General features: G+C 44.3%; 1 protein-coding gene across 3 annotated transcripts in view; it reads left to right on the top strand.

The window, feature by feature from the left end:
* The first annotated feature begins 3,994 nt into the window (after positions 1-3,994).
* SLC30A6 (solute carrier family 30 member 6) overlaps positions 3,995-21,120 on the top strand; it is a 45,439-nt gene continuing 28,313 nt past the window's right edge. For 2 of the 3 annotated variants that reach the window (XM_062209221.1, XM_062209222.1), the window contains exons 1-5: positions 3,995-4,073; positions 12,034-12,120; positions 14,631-14,715; positions 16,414-16,456; positions 19,246-19,311. In XM_062209221.1, the coding sequence (XP_062065205.1) occupies positions 3,996-4,073; positions 12,034-12,120; positions 14,631-14,715; positions 16,414-16,456; positions 19,246-19,311 (359 nt within the window). In that variant the 5' untranslated portion in view covers position 3,995. Of the gene's footprint in view, positions 4,074-12,033; positions 12,121-14,629; positions 14,716-16,413; positions 16,457-19,245; positions 19,312-21,120 lie in introns of those variants that run through there. The other variant, XM_062209223.1, reaches the window with a different exon arrangement.

The raw sequence follows: 21,120 nt of genomic DNA on the forward strand, positions 1-21,120 counted from the left end.
AATTCTCATTGAAATCCAGAAAGGACGTGTTAGCACTGACATTCTTAAACTAATGACAAAATGGAAAAGTCAGTGTAACAAAGCTTGAAATCAAACCTTCACGGCATCGAGGTTTTCCATTTATAATTTGAAGCCAGAACAACATTCTTCAGAAGAAAACAATCCAGAGTCTTCATAATGTAAACCAAAGTCCAGTACATAGTAACCATTACTAAGCATGTGAAAAAAAAATGAGAATAGGAAACTGGAAATGATGCAGGGATGACCTTTCTATTGGAATGTACAGAATGATTTTTAAAGAGCTTTGAAATGTGTTATATTTTACAGGAAAAGAGACAACAGTTTGAGATTTTCAATGGCTAAAAATTACCAACACAAAGGAAAATCTGGTAATGAAAAAAATCTGAAGTGAAATGTATAATTTCTGGAAAGGAAAATTTTCATTGGGTGGGCTTTCCACAAAGACACAGCAAAGGAAAGGTTGAACTAGAAGCCTGCAGGATACCGTAGTTTGAGGTTGGGTGTTTGGCCAGCAATTGAGATGTCCGTTGGGATGACCACATCTCATATTGGATTCTCTGCTTCCAATTCCAGCTACCTGCTAATGTGCTCCTGGAAGGCAGCAGGGGATGGCTACTTGGGTCCCTGCCACCCATATAGGATTGAGTCCCAGTCTCTTGGCCTTGGCCTAGGCAAGTCCTGGCTGTTACAGGTATTTGGGGGTAAACCAGCAGATGGAAGATGTCTGTCTCTGCTTTTCAAATAATATTTTAAAATATTTTTTAAAATACCATAGTCTGGGATGGCTTAGATTTATTCTCATAGTGCCAGGAGCTATGAAGTGCAAGATCAAAGAACTGGCTAATTTGGTTTCTGTTGAGGGCTGTCTTCAAGGCTTCCAGGTGGCCACCACTAGAAGGCTGTATTCTTACATGGCAGAAAAAGCACAAAATCTGGTGTCTTAAACAGCATGAATACCATGACCAGGGTACTGCTGTCACTATCATCTACCCTAAAGTTCCTCTCAAAGACTGCGTCATCAAATAACATCAGGTGGGTTGAGACTTACACTCGTGTTGGAGGACTTGTGAGGGTGGACACAGGGAGCACATGAGAGGTAACGAGACTCCGTGAGGAAATGGCTAAGTCCAGGCATGGGCAAGGAAAATAAAAGATGAGCCTGGAGAATCTTGTGCCAGAAAACGGTTTAAAAGAATGATGACTTGGCCGGCACCGCGGCTCAATACGCTAATCCTCCACCTGCGGCGCCGGCATCCCAGGTTCTAGTCCCGGTCGGGGTGCCGGATTCTGTCCCAGTTGCTCCTCTTCCAGTCCAGCTCCCTGCTGTGGCCCGGGAAGGCAGTGGAGGATGGCCCAAGTCTTTGGGCCCTGCACCAGCAAGGGAGACCAGGAAAAGCACCTGGCTCCTGGTTTCAGATCAGCGCTGTGCACCGTCCGCAGCGGCCACTGGGGGGGTGAACCAACGGCAAAGGAAGACCTTTCTCTCTCTCTATCACTGTCCACTCTGCCTGTCAAAAAAAAAGAATGATGATTTGAAGTGACACAAACCAGGTTGAAGGGGCTACCACTGGACAAATTTGGAACAATTATATGTCAGACAATAAATCATGAACTCATGTAGCAATATAAATGCATACATGCAGAAATTATAAGTGTGCTGAGTGGTGGTCCTTGTACAGTTGGTCAAGCCTTGCTTGGGGTTAAGTCCCACCTCCTTTCTATCTGGCTTCCTGCTAATGGTCCTGGGAGCCAACAAATGAACTATCAGGTGGAAGATTTTAGTCACCCTTGCTTTTGCTCCCATCCTGCCTTTCAAATAAATAAAACTTCTGGGAAAATGTTTGATGCGGAATGAGATGTTTGGTTTCAAAGTATCTCCCCACCAGGGAGGGGTGCTCTGGGTCCCACAGCATCCTGGACAGGGGCTGCTTCCAGGCCAGGTGCAGCACCCGCTTCCCCGGCAGTCTGTCCCCTGACCGCTTGAGACCGAACAGCATCCCAGCCCAGCAGACCCCTCGCGTGTGCTGGAAGTTCCTGACATCCTTGGGACAGCTTTCCAGAGCATATCTAGTATGAAACCTTTACTGCTCTTTCTCACAGCCCTCCCTGAAGGTGCCATTTTCTGTGTGCTCAGCTCTCCCTCATGACCAGGAAGAAGGTGCTCTTTCCGTGGGTGGAATAGAAGAATGGAAGAGCCAGGGTGCAGGATGAGTCCAGACCTGGCCCAGGCCTCAACATCAGGCAGCGCTGGACACTCAGGATAACTCATGTTTGCACTGAATTTAGAACACAGGCAGGAAGCTATATTGGGGTGGTTGCATCCTGCAGATGCATCTTGTGAACTAAATTTTTTTTTTTTTTTTTTTTGAGAAGCCAGAGAAAGGAGGAAGAGGGTTCCAATCATTCACTCTCCATGCCCAGACTGGGCAGGACTGAAGACCAGAACCAGAAACTGAATCCAGGCCTCCCATGTGGGTAGCAGGAGCCCAGTCACCTGAGCCATCCCTGGCTGCCTCCCAGGATCTGCACCAGCGGGAAGCTGGAGTCAGGAGCCAAAGCTGGGGCTCTAGAGCTGGGATTTCATTTAATGTCTGTAAATCTGACTTCTGCTCTGGTAAGGTATTTTTTTTTTTAAGATTTATTTGTTATAGTTACAGAGTGAAGTAGAGCTTGAGAGAGAGAGAGAGGTCTTCCATCTGCTGGTTCACTCCCCAAATGATTGCAATTGTCAGAGCTGATCTGAAGCCAGGAGCCAGGAGCTTCTTCCGGGTCTCCCACGTAGGTGTAGGGGCCAAGGACTTGGGCCATCCTCCACTGTTTTCCCAGGCCATAGCAGAGAGCTGGATCAGAAGTGGAGCAGCCGGGACTCCCGCTGGGGCTGCAGGCCAGGGCTGTTGCCTGCTGCACCACAGCACAGGCCCCCTCTAGTAAGTTTACACTGTGATTTTTGCTTTACTGAAGAAAACTCTGAAGAAAAGATCTCTTTTACAACAGGTACAGTTGAATAGAAAGAGAAAATTGCAGATTTACAAAATCTTTGAGAGGGACTGGCTTTCAATCAGAATTTTATTTTGAAGGCTCATTAAATGAATTAAAGCTGACTATGGACTACTTGGTGTTTAGTCTTCTCATTTTTAAAAATCAATTTTTTCTTCAGGGAGTGGCACTGTGGTGCAGTGGGTTAAAGCCACGGCCTGTAGTGCCAGCATCCCATATGGGCGCCAGTTTGAGTCCTGGCTGCTCCACTTTGGATGCAGCTCCCTGCTAAAGTTCCTGGGAAAGCAGTGGAACGTGGCCCGCACGCTTGGGCCCCTGCACCCACGTGGGAGACCCGAAGAAGCTCCTGGATCATGGCTTTGGCCTGGCCTGGCCCAGCCCAGTCATTGCAGTTTAAGTCTCGAGCTGGATTAGGGCACAACCAGGAACCTGGAGCTCCACCTCGGCCTCCCACGTGGGTGCGGGAGTCCCAGCACTTGGGCCTTCTTCCACTGCCTTCCCAGGCGCAACAGCGGATAGCCGGCTGGGAAGTGGAGCTGCCCGGACTGGAACTGGTGCTCTGAAGGGATGCAGGGCTTAACCTGCTAGGCCACATAGCTGGTTCCGACAATACTTCTATAATAAAATTAACTTTAATGAGCAACTTAGGATTTTGGGAAGTAGATCACGGTACTCCGTAATTGGTCAGCCTTCAAAGTCAACTACGGCAAACAAGATGAACCCAGGCAAATTTCTTAATCTTTTCGCTTCCTCACTTGGGAAACGGGACTATTATCTAATTCATAAGGCTAAATCACACAATACAGGTAAAAGTGCTTCCGTTAACGCAAACTCCTCTTCCGGCTACCAAACACCTTCAAGCCGCTCTAGCCGCTGCCTCGCCTCTATAGAGCGCAGAGGTAGCCGGGAAGGGGGCGTGGCCTGGAGTCGGGACACGCACTTCCGCCCCGGAGTCTCCCGCAGCCAATCGGTCCCTGATGCCCCACCCCTTCCGCACTGGGAAAAACGAACCTCCAGAGCGTCTTCCGGCGGGAGCTGTGCGGCTCCTTATCATGGTGAGTTGCGTGAGGGTTTAGGGTTTCTGTCCTCGGGGGTTCCACGTAACGTGTCCCATCCCGAAGTGGCCTGACAGTCCCTGAGCTGCGCAGCACGGAGGTCGTCGTCGTGGCGGTCGGGGCTCCCCAGGAGGAGCGGCTGTCTCCCCAAAGGTTCCCCCCAGAGCCCGATTCCCCCCGGCCCTTTGCCGCTCGGGCTCCCGGCCTTCAGCTGCGGGCGCGTTTAGGGCTTCCCCCGGGCGAGAGTTCCGTGATGTAGAAGTAAAAGTCGGCTGGCGTCAGCGACTGCAGTCTGAAAACAGGTTCACCAGCACGACAGCCGGACAGCCGTGATGGCTGGAGCCGCCGGGACATAGGCTGGAGGATCGATTTAAGGCGGACGGCTCCCTCGGCAGCTTGGCTTTATCGAGTGGCAGGTTCCGTAAGCAGTGGCTGCAGAACGTCGGGTGTTGTCGAGCGCCCTACCGCTGTTTGCAGGAACCAGGGGAAGATCCCTGCTTACGCTGTGGTCACTGAGACGTGGTATTTTCTCTAGATTTCGTTTAAAGGAATTAACGTATTTTATGGCTTTAGGGACCCAGGTATTTGGGCCATCTTCTGCTGCTTTCTCAGGCACATTAGCAGGGAGCTGGATCAGAAGTGGACCAGCTGGGACTAGAACTGGCGCCTATATGGGATGCTGGCACTGCAGGCAGTGGCTTTATCCATTTCGGCACAGCACCGGCCTCTCATGGTGCTCTTAATAAAAGCCTGCAAATGAGAAAGGGACTACATTTCTGTGCCTAAGCGGTTGTCATTCAGTGGAAACAGTCAAGAAAGTTTCTTATCAGTGTACCTCATTTTTTTTTTTTTGCAGTTTTCTGTAGTTCTTATGCACACAGAAAATGTGTAAATTCATGCACATAAAATGGGTGAAAGTTTACCTTGTTTTTCTGTCTTGTTTTGCTTTTGGCTATGGCTGTGTAACCTTCAGCTGTGCTTTTATTTAACACCCTCACTGTTGTGTAGCTGGAGTTAATTTCTACAATTTGCTCACGTCATTACCTTGCTTAATTTTTTTTTTCCTGTAGACAAATGCTAGTCAACATATGATACAGAGCCATCCATAGTGAAGCTTCTGGCCTTTACAGCCTATGTTTTACATAACCACCCCACCCCACCCCACCCCACCCCCCACACGCACACACACGCACACTCACTCAGTGGCTTGCTGATCTTACTGTATGGCCTTTGAACCTAATTTTTACCCATATTTATCAGTATAACTTACAGGTCCTTAATTCTCCTCCCCTCCCCTCCCCTTCTCCCCTCCCCTCCCCTCCCCTTCTCCCCTCCCCTTCTCCCCTCCTCTTCAGATTTATTTATTTACTTGAAAGAGTTACACAGAGAAGGAGAGGCAGAGAGAGAGAGAGAGGTCTTCCAATCTGCTGGTTCACTCCCCAATTGGCCACAACGGCTGGAGCTGTGCCGATCCGAAGCCAGGAGCTTCTTCAGGGTCTCCCATGTGGGAGCAGGGGCCCAAGCACCTGGGCCATCTTCTACTGCTTTCCCAGGCCATAGCAGAGAGTTGGATCAGAAGTGGAGCAGCCAGGACACAAGGGGCCCATATGGGATGCTGGTATTCAGGTGGAGGCTTTACCCGCTAAGCCACAGTGCTGGCCCCTCCCTAATTCTTTTTCATAAGCCTAACCCCAAGGTCCAAATACCTTGTTATGTGCTTCTCTTTTATACGTTGATGATGCTTTTTTTCCCTTTCAATTAATTTTTTTGAAAGGCAGAGTGACACACAAAGAGAGAGTGCTGCCATCTGATAATTCACTCCCCAAATGGCCTGAGGTTGGCCAGACCAAAGCCTGGAGCCAGGAACTACATCTGGGTCTCCCATATGAGTGGCAGGGGCCCAAGTACTTGGGCTACTTCTGCCTGTTTTCCCAGGCACATTGTCAGGGTGCTGGATCAGAAGTAGGGAAGTTAAGACTCAAACCCACACTCCAGTATGGGACACTGGAATTGCAAGCACTGGCTTAATCTGTTGTGCCACAATGTCAGCCTCACTTTACGCTTTTTTTTTTTTTTTTAAATAGGTAAGCAACTGGGGCCAGTGCTGTGGTATATAGCAGGTTAAGCATCCTCCTGTAGCACAGGCATCCCATCTGGGCACTGGTTCAAGTCCTGGCTGCTCCTCTTCCAGTCCAGCTCCCTGCTAATGGCCTGGGAAAGCAGTAGAAGATGGCCCAGCTGCTTGGGCCCCTGTACCCAATTGGGAGACCTGGATAAAGTTCCTAGCTCCTGGCTTCGGATCAGCCCAGCCCTGGCCATTGCAGCTATTTGAGGAGTACACCAGTGGATGGAAGACCTCTCTCCCCCTCTCTCTCTCTAACTCTGCCTGTAAAATAAATAAATAAATCTTAAAAAAATAAAATAGATAAGCCACAGTTTTGTCACATAAAGCATCACAAAGTGCTTATATATCATGAAAACCTACCCTGGCCCAAAACACTTGTCTTCGGGATCTGAAGGTGGAGGGATAAGAAATGATTAAAATTCAGAGATTTTTCAGTTTATACAACTTCATTAACTCACAGCTTTAATTTGATAGTTACATTCGGATTCCATGTGTCTCTGTGATTAACATGTAGCCCCTGCCACAGGACTTTGAAGTTGTGTGTTTACTTGTGTTCTCACTTCCTAGTCTGTAAGCTCCTTGGGAGCAGGACCTGCATATTTGACTCTAGTATTCCTAGTGTTCTGTAAAGGCTAGTCTGGGGAAATTTTTCAATAAATATCTATTTTCTAAAACACTGAATAAGCTATGGTACCACATTCTTCTGCTTGAAAAATTAGTATTAATAATATAGGGAGTTTGCTGGCGCCATGGCTCAACAGGCTAATCCTCCGCCTTGCAGCACCGGCACACAAGGTTCTAGTCCCAGTCGGGGCGCTGGATTCTGTCCCAGTTGCCCCTCTTCCAGGCCAGCTCTGCTATGGCCTGGGAGTGCAGTGGAGGATGGCCCAAGTGCTTGGGCCCTGCACCCCATGGGAGACCAGGAGAAGCACCTGGCTTCTGGCTTCGGATCAGCACGGTGCGCTGGCCGCAGCGTGCCGGCCGCAGTGGCCATTGGAGGGTGAACCAACGGCAAAGGAAGACCTTTGTCTCTGTCTCTCTTTCTCTCACTGTCCACTCTGCTTGTCAAAAATAAAAAAAATAATAATAATATAGGGAGGAGCTGCTGTGGTGGAGTGGGTAAAGCCACCACCTGCAGTGCTGGCATCCCATATGAGTGCTGGTTTGAGTCCCAGCTGCTCCACTTCCAATCCTGCTCTCTGCTAAGGCCTGGAAAGGCAGTAGAAGATGGCCCAAGTCCTTGGGCCCCTGCACCACATGGGAGACCCGGAAGAAGCTCCTGGCTTCAGATCGGCGCAGCTCCAGCCATTGCAGCCAGTTGGGGAGGGAGCCAGCAGATGAAAGACCTCTCTCTCTCTCTGCCTCTCTTTCTCTCTTTTTGTAACTCTTTCAAATCAATAAATAAATCTTTTTTTAAAAAAAAGACTTCTTTCTCTCCTTCTCTGTGTAACTGACTTTTCAATACAATAAATAAATCTTAAAATAAATCTTTAAAAAATAATACAGTGAAAATAGCATTTAACTTTTTTAAAAAATATTTTTATTTTATTTTTTTGAGAGGTAGAGTTACAGACAGAGAGAGGGAGAGACAGAGACGTCTTCCATCCTCTGGTACAGTCCCCAAATGTCTGCAACGGCTAGAGCTAGGTGCTTCTTCTGGGTCTCCTATGTGGGCAGGGCCATCTTCTATTGCTTTCCCAGGCCATAAGCAGAGAACTGGATTGGAAGAGGAGCAGCTGGGACATGAACCAGTGCCCATATGGGATGCCAGTGCCACAGGCAGAGGCTTAGCCCACAAGGCCACTGCTCCGGCCCTTTAACTTTTTTGTTTTTAAAGGTTAGTAGGAAAACGGTTTCTTGAGTCATTCATGTGTTATGTATTAAGGACATGCAATGTGTATAACCATGCTTTCTTAGAACATGTAAAGACAATTTGTCCTTACCAGTTATGAAGTTAATTTAGAGGCCGGGGCTGTGGTGCATTGGGTTAACGCCTGGCATGAAGTGCCAGCATCCCATATGGGCGCCAGTTCTAGTCCCGGCTGCTCCTCTTCCAATCCAGCTCTCTGCTGTGGCCTGGGAAAGCAGTAGAAGATGGCCCAAGTGCTTGGGCCCCTGTGCCTGCGTGGGAGACCCAGAGGAATCTCTTGGCTCCTGGCTTCGGATTGGCAGAGCTCCAGCCATTGCAACCATCTGGGGAATGAACCATCGGATGGAAGACATTCTCTCTCTTTCTGCCTCTCCTCTCTCTGTAACTCTGACTTTCAAATAAATAAATAAATCTTTTTTAAAAAAGTTAATTTAAAAAAACCATACAAGTCAAGATAATAAGATAAAGGCAATCCTATGGTCAACTACATTATCAGTACCACAAATGAAAATGATCTTGGAAGGCTTAATGTGGGGGGTGAGGCATGAAACTTTTTAGCCCTATTCTAATAACCTTAATCTAATATTCATTTCTCTCACTTATATAAGGAAAGAGGCTGTTGCAGGGCTAGTGGAGCTTGGATGAGACAGTTCTGGCCTTTGTACTCAAGAGAGATGTGATCATGAGTCAAGGGGTAGTCCAGTTTGGGTGGAGTTCAAGATTTCTCTCTGAAGTGAGGTAAGATTGGAAGGAACAGGCTAAGTGGTTCAAAGATAAAAATTTCAGGTTGTAAAATTTGGAGTTTATCCTGGTAGGGAGAGCAAATAACAATTTTGGAAACTTATGACCATTAGTATTTTTGTTTTATTTTCAATATCAAGATGGCCATCAGAAATGTCCCTCTGCCTTTTAAGAACCTTGCTAATTCTCTCGACTTGTGGGCTGGTAGTCAGGGACAACAGCAGTACTAAGCACAGTTTATCTTTGGGACCAAGAAAAATGCCCCCTCCCACAGTTCTTTAAGGAAAGAATATTTCAATTAACACTAATAACATCTCAAATGAAAATAGTATTTTTTTGTGTGTGTGTCTTTTAAAGATTTATTTATTTATTTGAAAGAGTTACACAGAGAGAGGAGAGGCAGAGTGAGAGAGGTCTTTCACCTGCTGGCTCACTCCCCAAGTGGCTCAATGGCTGGAGCCTTCCTCTGGGTTGCCCACACAGGTGAAGGGGCCCAAGAACCTGGACCATCTTCTACTGCCTTCCCAGGCCATAGCAGAGAGCTGGATTGGAAGTGGAGCAGCCGGGACTCAAACTGGCACCCATATAGGATGCTGGCACCGCAGGCGGCGGCTTTACCCGCTGCACCACAGCACTAGCCCCAGAATTGTTTCTTTTAAACTGGACTAGCTTAGCAAAACCTTAGGGTTTGGGCTGATGCTGTGATTGTCGCCCTGCCCTGTGATTGACGCCCTGCCCTGAAGCACCGGCATCCCATATGAGCGCCGGTTCAAGACCCGGCTGCTCCACTTTTGATTTAGCTCTCTGCTATGGCCTGGGAAAGCAGTAGAAGATGGCACAAGTTCTTGGGCCTCTGTACCCACATGGGAGACTTGGAAGAAGCTTCTGGCTCCTGGCTTCGGATCAGGGCAGCTCCGGCTGTTGCAGCCATCTGCGGAGTGAACCAGCAGATGGAAGACCTTTCTCTGCCTCTCCTCTCTCTGTGTAACTCTGACTTTCAAATAAATAAATAAATCTTTAAACAAAAAAATAAAAGAACCTTAGGTTAACACATACACTGGTCTTTATTTGGATATAAAAATTATGCTTCTAATGCCTTTTTAAAAAATTATTTTTTATTTATTTGAAAGAGTTAAAGAGAGGAAGAGACAGCGAGAGAAAAAAAAAATTTTCTTCCATCTGCTGCTTCATTCTCCAAATGGCTGCAATGGCCAGGGCTGGGCCAAGTTAAAGCCAGGAGCAAGGAGCTTCTAATGGGTCTCTAACATGGGTGCAGGGGCCCAAGTACGTATGCCATCCTCTGCTGCTTTCCCAGGCCATCAGCAAGGAGCTGGATCCGAACTTGAGTAGCTGGGACTTGAAAATGTGCCAGTATGGGATGCCGGCACTGCAGGCAGCAGCTTAACCTGCTGTGCCACAACGCTGGCCCCTCAATATACAGCTCTTAATTGAGTCATTTGTCTTTTAGTTTGTAGAAGCACTGTGGATAGAGAAATTGGCAAGTTGTTCATCATGAATTACAGGTTTTTCCACAATTCTTCTTTCCTAGTGTTTTTCTTTCTTTTTTTCCTTTAGGGTATTATAATCCCATACGGAAATATGTAGTATATAGTTAACTGTTTCTCTTTATAGCTTCTTGTTTTTATATTTATTAAGAAAGTTCTCTCCAGCTCCAGTATTTTTAAATTATACATATTTACTTTTTAGAAGTACTTTATAGTTTTATATTTTTCAAATAATAAAGTAAGGAATTTAGGAAGGATGCAACATTACACTTACTGGATTATTTATTATTTTTTTCTTTTTTTTTGTTTTGTTTTTTTTTTTTAATTTTTTTAATTTTTTTATTTTTATTTTTTATTTTTTTGACAGGCAGAGTGGACAGTAGAGGGAGACAGAGAGAAAGGTCTTCCTTTTTGCCATTGGTTCACCCTCCAATGGCTGCCGCGGTAGGCGCGCTGCGGCCAGCGCAACGTGCTGATCCGATGGCAGGAGCCAGGTGCTTCTCCTGGTCTCCCATGGGGTGCAGGGCCCAAGCACTTGGGCCATCCTCCACTGCACTCCCTGGCCACAGCAGAGAGCTGGCCTGGAGAAGAGGGGCAACCGGGACAGGATCGGTGCCCCGACCGGGACTAGAACCCGGTGTGCCGGCGCCGCAAGGCGGAGGATTAGCCTACTGAGCCACGGTGCTGGCCCCTTACTGGATTATTTATTGACTAGCTCATATTTTCTCGCACTGATACTGGATACTGCCTTTATTTTTTGTTTGTTTGTTTTGACAAGATTTATGTATTCATTTGAAAGGCAGAGATAACAGAGAGGCGAGAGAGACATCTTCCATCCTCTGGTCTACTCCCCAGATGGCCACTATGGCTAGTGCTGGACCAAGCCGAGGTTCCCAGTCTCCCACATGGGTGGCAGGGGCCCAAGGACTTGGACTGTCTTCTGCTGCCTTCCCAGGCACATTAGCAGGGAGGTGGATTGGAAATGGAGGAACTAGATCCGAAATGGAGCAGCCAGGACTCAAACTGGTGCCCATATGGTATGCTGGCACTGCAGGAGGCAGCTTAACCTTCTAACCCACAGTGCTGGTCCCTGGATACTGCCTTTATTAGAAGTAGTATAGTCTCTCATTTGAGCTTGAGCTCTCCATTTTGCTAAGGCTCCCCACTTGTTTTGCTACATGTTGGTGGGGAGTCCCATGTAGTTGCCACTTGATTTCCTTTCTCACTGTAATTCAGCTAAGCCCTTTCCGTGCTGGTCCCATACTGTGCCCCAGCAGGGGCACAGACACTAGTGAGGGTGTCATACACTTTGAAAGCCCCAGAGAGAACCACAGGAGTTTGACTGTAATAATAGTTGCCAGAACTTTTGTGTGTGTGGCTTTAACCATAACTGTAGTAGTATTTTTTCTTAATAGAGCTCCTTGGCATACCGTTTTGTTTCACTTTGCCTTATCCATTTATAATAGAGTGTGGGCCTTCATTTGAATTCCTTCTTAGCTGTTTACTATCAGTATGACTTTGGACAACTTTAGAAAGCATTGTTTCTTCCTCATAGGGCTGTTGTAAATCAATACATACATGCAAGAATATAGGGTAAGTGCTTGGCAGGTGTTGACTGCTCAGTCTGTGCTAGTTGTTGTTACTACTGTATCACATCCCAGGACCTCTGCAGAACAGTAGTTACTTGAATGCTGACTTGTATGTATTTTGTTTTTAAAGGGGACAATTCATCTCTTTCGAAAACCACAAAGATCTTTTTTTGGGAAGTTATTACACGAATTTAGACTTGTAGCAGCTGACCGAAGGGTAAGTATTCCTTAACCCTAATTTTAACTATTGCACAAAAAAATCCAGTAATAGTAAAAAAAAGAAAATAATAATTTTTTAAGGCAAATTGAAATCACTCTTGATCCTACTACAGTTTGAATTTTTTCCATGTTAAACCAGTATTTTTAAGTGTAAAATTGCTGTTTGTTGTGCTTTTGATTTGCTTTGGTGGGAGGAAGCAAGGCTTCAGTTAGTTTTTTTCTGATTCTGAAGTGTTTTAAGGAAACTTTTTTTGTAACATTTTTAAAGATTTATTTATTTGAGAGAGTTACAGAGAGAGAGGGAGAGACAGAAATCTTCTATCTGCGGGGTCATTCCCCAGATGGCTGCAACAGCTGGGACTGGGCCAGACCGAAGCCAGGAGCTTCCTCTGGGTCTCCCACATAGATGGCAGGGGCCCAAGCCTTCCTCCACTGCTTTCCCAGGCCATTAGCAGGGAGCTGGATTGGAAGTGGAGCAGCCGGGACTTGAACTGTTGCCCATATGGGACCTGGTGGCACAGTGGCTTTTACCCGCTATGCCACAACGCTGGCACCATGTTTTGCAATTTTTTTGAAAATAATGTTCTTGGGGCTGTCATGGTTATGCAACTGATTAAGTTGTGGCCTGCCATACCAGCATCCCATGAGTGCTGGTTTGAGTCCCAGCTGCTCCACTTCCAATCCAGCTCTGTACTGGTGTGCGTGCTGGGGCTCCAGAGATGGCTCAAGTGCGTAGGCCCCTACCACCCACGTGGGAGACCAGAAGAAGCTCTTAGCTGCTAGCTTCAGCTTGGCCCAGGCCTGGCCGTTTCAGCCATTTGGGAAGTAAACCAGTGGATATCTCTCTCCTTCTGTCTCTGTAATTCTATCTTTAAAATAAATAAATTAGTCTTTTTTCATAGAAATTTTATGTGATAGACATAGAAACAAGGAAATGTAGAGAGACAGAGATACAGAACACGTGAATGCTCCCCAGATTCCTGCAGTGGCTGAGACTGGGCAGTCTGAAGCTGAGTACCAGGAACTCAGTCCAGGTCTCCCATGTGGGTGGCAGGAACCTGATTACTTGAGCCATCACTGGCTGCCTCCCTGGTTCTACCTTAGCAAGAAGCTGGTGTCAGGAGCTGAAGCCAGGTAATTATTAGCATTAATTGCACCTCTGATAAAGCTCACTGGTTGCGATACTGCCACTGTGCAAAGCTCTTGTGTTAGAATTATATGTTCCATTTTCAGAAGTTAATTTGTTCTGGGCCTCCTTTTTATTTATTTAAAAGCTTTATTTATTTGAACAGTAGAGTGACAGGAGAGGCAGAGAGAAAGAGAAATCTTCCATTCTTGATTCCCTCCCCAAATCTTGCAACAGCCAGGGTGGGCCAGGCTAAAGCCAGTTGCCCAGAGCTCCATCCAAGTCTCCCACAAGAGGGACAGGGACCCAACTACTTGGGACATCATCCAGTGCCTTCCCAGGTACATTAGGGGGAATCTGAATTGGAAGCAGAGTAGAATAAACTCAAACAGGCACTCTGAAATGGAATGTAGGTATCCCAAGCAGCAGCTTAACCTGGTATGCTGCAGAATTAAACCGGTATAGCTTTAGAGGTAATTAGGTATAAGACAGAATGGTCTTTGAACTCAGATGGAAGATAGAGGTTTAAAAAGGAACAAGAAAAGAAGTATAAGTTGATTGAATGGACATGGAAATTGTTAGCTTGAAAGAAGTGAAGAGTAGCACTTAGCTAATAGCCTGCGACTTTCTAGAAAAGTAGCCTCAAGTCCATTTACAAAACTTAATATGGTAAAGGGACTCAAAACAGAGGATAACCTGCAGAAGGGCTGTTATGATGATCTCTGTCTCTCTGCCTCTGTCTCTCTCATGCTGCCTTTCAAATAAATTAATAAATATTTTTTAAAAACTTGCTTCCAAGTAACTGTCTTTTTGCTAATTTCTCCCCCCCCCCCCCAAAGAAGCGTAGGTTTTCTTTCTTTTAGGAAGTAGGGCAGAACAAAATTAAAAAGCACTTTTTGATCTCTTCTTCCATTGGTTTTGGAGTGCTCTTCCTCCTCCCTCTGGCTACATCCTGGCTGTCAAGGCTTATCTCAGGTCTTTCCATTTCTCAGAACTTCTAAACTGTGATTGTCCTCTACTCCGCAGTTCTATCTTGTATGCCTTATATGATAAATAGAAAGTAGCATGATTAGTATAACACCATCATGTCTTATCAGATTCACCTGCTACTTATATTTTACCGTCTTTGCTTTATTCTTGTCTCTGTATGCATTTTTTTCTTTACTATTTGAGAGGTTCTATGTAAGAACTGATTTTCTCTTGAGCCCTTCTGAAATTACTGTTTTAGATTTGTGTATTAAAGTAGTAACTTGCTTGATAGAGCTATAGAAAATGTGACAGAGACTTTTTGGAGGAAGTTGTGTTTAGTCCTTTGTGTATCAGTATAAATTACACTAACTTGAGATGCACTGTACAAATAAGAGTGACTTTGTTTTTTGCAGTCCTGGAAGATCCTGCTCTTTGGTGCGATAAACTTGATATGTACTGGCTTCCTGCTTATGTGGTGCAGTTCCACTAATAGTATAGGTATGTTTCCATTTTTATTTTCATGGAGTTGTTTATTAATTTCACTTGTTCAGATTTTAAATAAAAATATATCTTCTTTACATAGGCTATTATTCTAAAATATATAATGTATATAACTCTAGTGATTTAAATGAGAATATCTTTAAAACTGTCCCATAAAGTCTGTTGATCTGTTACTACATTATCATTTTAAATAAGATGTTATTAAAGAAAGCAAACTTTTGAATCTATTGTGAAATAGACTTGCTTTTCTTTTTCTTTTCCTTTTTTTTTTTTTTTAAGGTTTACTTATTTATTTGAAATGCAGAGATACAGAGAGGGAAAGAGAGAGAGAGGGAGAGAAAGAGAAATCTTCTGTCTGTTGGTTCACTTCCCAATGGCCACAACAGCTGGGAGCTTCATCAGGGTCTCCCATGTGGGTACAGGGTCCCAGATACTTGGCCCATCTTCTGCTGCTTTCCCAGGGGCATTAGCAGGGAGCTGGATCGGAAGTGGAGCAGCTGGGAACTTGAACAGGTGCCCATGTGGGATGCCAGCACCGCAGGCAGAGGCTTAAGCTTTGCTACAGTTCTAGCCCTGAGATTTCTTTTTAACAAGATAGATTAAAACTTGAATGTAGGAGTAAGTGTTGTGGCGCAATGGGTTAGGCTGCTGCCTGTGGTGCTAGCATTTCATATGATACGCTGGTTCAAGCTGGTTCAAGTCCTGGATGAGCCATATCCAATCCAGCCCCAGCTCCCTGTTCATATACTTGAGAAAACAGCAGATGATGGCCTAAGTACATGTCCGCAGCCACCCACTTGGAAAACCAGGATGGGGTTTTGGGTTCCTGGCTTCAACTTGGTCTAACACCAGCCATCGCAGCCTTTTAGGGAGTGAGCCTACAGATGGAAGCATTTTTCTCTCTTTCTCTCTCTCTTTCTCTTTCTCACTCTCCCTCTCTGTTACTCTGCCTTTTAAATAAATAAATAAATCTTTTGACAACCTTTAATCTATATAGTTTATATAAGATTTTGAGGTTTGCTTGCTTTTACTTAAAAAGAGAATTTTGTGTGTGTGTGATCTTGACCAACTATGATTTTATGCTTCATTAGTTTCTTCTTGCTATTGAAATAATACACTTAAAATAGTACTGAAAGCAGACAGAAAAATAGCCACAGGCCTTTTATGTATTTATTGCTTCATTTCTGAAGATGCAGAAATCCAGTTCTAAAGGGAGGTTTTATGCTAACAACCTTGGCTGTTTAATAAACAAAATTTATTATGATTTGCCTATATGAGATTGGCCATGACTCAAAACATTTTTTTTGTTGTTAATGGACGCTCCTATTATGAACAGTTTTATAGACTGGTTATATTTTCTTAAGAAAATTTTCCATAACATTTTTTTCCTTAGAGGTAGAGAGAGAAACAGATAAACAGATAGACAAAGGCATTCCCAGTGCTGGTTCACTCACCAAATGCCTGCAACAACTGGGGCTGGATCAGGCCAGATCCTAGGCCCCCCACATGGTTGGCAAGAACCCAGTTAATGTGAGCCATCACTGCTGCCTCCCAGGTCTGCTTCAGAAGCAGAGCTGGCATTCAGGTCCAGGTGCTCTGACATGGGATGTGGGCATCTTAGCCGGTGCTATAACTGCTGGGCCAACCATGTGCCCCCTCAGTGCCATTTTAATTAGTCTTTTTGTTGTTTTGCAGCTTTAACTGCCTATACCTACCTGACCATTTTTGATCTTTTTAGGTAAGTTTTAGAAAGACTCTGTGATGTTTTAGAACCAATAAGGAATTGATTGCATTGAATTTATGGGAAATTTTTTTTTCTAGATTTATTTATTTATTTGAAAGGCAGAGTTACAGAGAGGCAGAGACACAGAGAGAGTGAGAGAGAGAGGTTCTCCATCTGCTGGTTCACTCCCCAGATGGCTATAACAGCCAGAGCTGAGCCAATCTGAAGCCAGGAACCAGGAGCTTCTTCCAGGTCTCCTATGTGGGTTCAGGGACCTAAGGACTTGGGCCATCTTCTACTGCTTTCCCAGGCTATAGCAGAGAGCTGGATTGGAAGTGGAGCAGCCAGGACTCGATCCAGCACCCATAGGGGATGCTGGCACTGCAGGCAGTGGCCTTTCCTGCTACACCAGAGCGCTGGCCACAAGAAGTTTTCTTTGCTTAAAGAAAAGTAGTTTGCTAAATAAGCAGACTGTCAACATAGAACATATAAACAAGAGACATATGGAATAAAATATATAATTAAACAGAAATAAAAAAGAATAATAACAAGGCATAAGAAGATATGTACACATTCTGTATAAAGAAAACTTCAAAGTAATTCTGAAGGGCTAGAAAAGACCTGACAAAAATGGAAAGATAAACCATGTTCTTAGATAGAAACACTTGAAATAATAACATGTCAATTGTCCCTAATTTAGCAAACTAAACGAGCTTATTCTAAGTTCTTAGTAGTTCCTCCGTATCTGTGGTTTCATCTCCTGTAATTTTACTTTCCAGTAGTTTCAGTTATCTGCAGTCAACCATAATCTGAAAATATTAAATGGAAAATTCCAGAAATAATAACTTTTAAATTGCATACTTAGTAGCATGATGAATTCTTGTACTGTCCCACTCACTGAATCCTGCCTATGAATCATCTCTTTGTCTAGTGTATCCACATTATATATACTACCCATCCCTTGGTTGCCTAGTTGTCCTCTGGGTTATCAGATTAAATCACAGTGTTGGAGTGCTCACATAGTAGCCTGCTGTCGCAGGTAACTGGGTCATAAGTGGAGCACCTGGGACTTGAACTGGCACTCATATGAGTTGTTGCAGGGGATGGCTTAACCTACTACACCACAGTGCCAACCCCTCATAGAATTTTTATTACAGCATATTGTTATAATTATTATATTTATAATATTATTGTTTAGTGTTGCCCATTTCTTATAGACTTTATCATAGGTAGATATGGACAAGAAAAAACAGTATAGAGAGTGTGGTACTATCTGTGGTTTTAGGTATTCACTATGGATCTTGAAACAAATCCCTCACTGATGAGAGTACTGTATAAGAAAAAAATAAACAAAATAAAAAGTTGAATAATAGACCTAAACTTTTTTTTTTTTTTTAATCTGACAGGTAGAGTTATAGACAGTGAGAGAGAGACAGAGAGAAAGGTCTTCCTTCCGTTGGTTTACTCCCCTAATGCCGCTGCGGCCGGTGCTGCGCCGATCCGAAGCCAGGAGCCAGGTGCTTCCTCCCGGTCTCCCATGCGGGTGCAGGGACCCAAGCTCTTGGGCCATCCTCCACTGCCCTCCCTGGCCACAGCAGAGAGCTGGACTGGAAGAGGAGCAACCGGGACTAGTACCCGTCGCCCCAACCGGGACTAGAACCCGGAATGCTGGCGCCGCAGGCAGAGGATTAGCCAAGTGAGCCACGGCACCGGCCCTGAGACCTAAACTCTTAGGAGAATTTAACACGTGGAAAATACTTAAAGATGACACAGAACTTAGAAGTCAAAAAATATCACTAAGTCCAGTTGTATTAAAATTTGAAAATCTGTATAGCTGATATCAGGAAGTCTAGCATGGTCCAGTAAAGCCATGGGACAGGAATATGTGATAAGAATGTCTTCTCAGGGGCCAGTGCTGTGGTGTAGCAAGTGAAGAAGCCTCCACCTATAGTACCATCATCCCATATGGGTGCCAGTTCAAGTCCCGGATGCTCCACATCTGATGCAGCTCTCTGCTATGGCCTGGGAAAGCAGTAGAAGATGGCCCAAGTCCTTGGGCCCCTGCACCCACGTGGGAGACCTGAAAGCAGCTCCTGGCTCCTGGCTTCAGATTGGCACAGCTTCAGCCGTTGCAGCCATTTGGGGAGTGAACCAGCAGGTGGAAGACCTCTGACTCTGCCTCTACCTCTGCCTCTGCCTCTCTGTAACTGCATTTCAGATAAATCCTAAAATAAATAAGAATGTCTTCTCATTAATCAGATAACTAAATCTATGTAAGTGGGTCTGAAATAGACAGTTGTTTCCTGGGTATCACACTGTAGTAAGTTGTTTGGGAATGAATCCCTGGTATACTTGAAAAGTCAGTATGATTTTACCCCTTCCAGAATGTTGTCAAGGTTATAGTTACATGAATTTTTAACAAAGATTCAATAAAGCTAATTAAAATTAAAATTCATTGTATATGTGCACAATTAAAATATATTACCACTATTATTGTGTGTTTTAGCATTATCCATTATGGAAACCATTTAAAATTGATAACATTGTTTGAATAGAGAAAATAGGAGTTTTAGATTCTAATTAACTGACTTAATAATGTATTACAACCTACTTCAATTTCTTCCCATGTTAAAACTGTCATCTTCCAAGTATACCAAATGTTAGGATATTATAATAATTTATTTTTGTAGTACGTATAAACACTGGTAACTTCCAGCAACTTAGGAATTCTGAAAATTTAATTTCTCTCTGTGTTCTTGTCTAGCTCTAGTTATAATACTAAATTTATTTTTCTTTTCATTTAGCTTAATAACATGTTTAATAAGTTACTGGGTAATGATGAGGAAACCTAGCCCTGTCTATTCATTTGGGTAAGTTCAAATTACTTCATTTTCTGCTGACATATTGCTGTTAAAATAATAGTTGCAGTGAGCAGGAAAGAGCGTGTTGAGATTATTTGTGGAAAACAAATGCTGCCTGCTAAGTTAAATGGTGATCAGAAAGTGGTGGTAGGGTTGCGTGTTTGGCATAGTGATTAAGATGCTGTTCGAGATGCTGCATCCTATATCATAGTGCCTTTGTTTGAGTCTCTGCTCTGCTCCCAATGCCAGATTTCTGCTAATATAGACACTGAGAAACAGCATGTGTTGGCTCCAATAAATAGGTCCCCACCTTCCACATGGGAGATCTAAGTTGAGTTCTTGTCTCCTTACTTCTACCTGGCCATGCTCTGGCTGTGCAGGCATTTGGGAAGTGAACCTGTGCATGGGAGATCTCTCTCTCTCTCTCTTTCTGCCTTCCAAATAAATAATATTAAAAATAAAAATAGTGAAAGTAAATAGAAAAGCGTTTTCCAAGAAATCTGTTAGTAATGTAATTCATATATTTTTTAGAAGTTTTTTTTATTTATTTGCGAGAGAGAGAGGTGGAGGCAGAGTCTCTATTCATTGGCTCACTCTATAGATGGCCTCAACAGCTAGGGGTGGGCCAGGGCAAAGCCAGACACTTTATCTAAGTCTCCCGTGTATATGGCAGGGGCCGAAACACCTAGACATCTTCTTCTGCCTTTCCCAAGCCATTAGCAGGGAGCTGAATCAGAAGTGGAGCAGCCAGGATACAAACTGGTGCCCCTATGGGTTGCAGGTGTCTCAGCCAGCAGCTTTGCCCACCATACCACAGTGCTGGTCCTATGGAAATCATATTCAAATCAGATTTTCACATTAGGTTCTTTGATATTTTATAAACATAAAATTCTGCAACAAAATGTATTTTATAATGTTATAGTAAGTATAAAATTATACAATTAAAATGTTTACATTAAGTTCTTTAAAATTTTCTGAATATCTTGTTTTAGAGAAAATACAAAAGATTTTCATGTAAGTGTACTATTTATAGATTAAAGTAGATGGGATTTTTGTTTAAAAACATTGATTTATTAGCGTGTGCAGAGAGTGCTCCATCCACTGGTTCACTCCCCAGCTGTCCATAGGGCTGGCACCAAAACTGGAATGCAATCAGGTCTCCCTTGTGAGTGGCAAGAACTCAGTTACTTGAGCCATTGCCACTGCCTTGCAGGGTCTGTATTAGGAAGCTGCAGTTGGGAGCTGCAGCTGGAGTCAAACTTATATACTCTTATAGGGGTTGCAGTGCAATAACTGCGAGGCCAAATGCTTGCTCCAGTGTGATATATGTTGATGCAATGGAGCTTCAAAAATTTGTGGCAAATGTGTATTATAAAAAAAACTGCACAGATTTCAAATGTTTTTGCAACAAAATAAGGTGTTTTTTTCCATTTTTCATGAATTTTTAAAAATTTTTATTATTATTTTCAAAGATTTGTTTATTTGAAAAGCAGAGTTACAGAGAGAAAGAGAGAGAGAGGGAGAGGTCTTCCACCCACTGGTTTACTGCCCAAATGGCCACAGTAGGCAGAGCTGGGCTGATATTAAGCCAAGAGCCTGGAGCTTCTTCTGGATCTCCCACATGGGTGCAGGGGTCCAAGGATTTGGGTCATCTTGCACATAATGCACCTGGAACACAGTGGATGGTGGTCCAAGTATTTGGGTTCCTGCCACTCTCCTGTGGAACCCAGATGGAGTTCATGACTATTGGCTTTGGGCTGGCCCAGCTCTGACTATTGCAGCCATGTGGGGAGATAACGAACAGATGAAAGATCTCTT

Source organism: Lepus europaeus, chromosome 13 (genome assembly GCF_033115175.1).
Source record: "Lepus europaeus isolate LE1 chromosome 13, mLepTim1.pri, whole genome shotgun sequence".
In the NCBI taxonomy this organism is placed as follows: domain Eukaryota; kingdom Metazoa; phylum Chordata; class Mammalia; order Lagomorpha; family Leporidae; genus Lepus; species Lepus europaeus.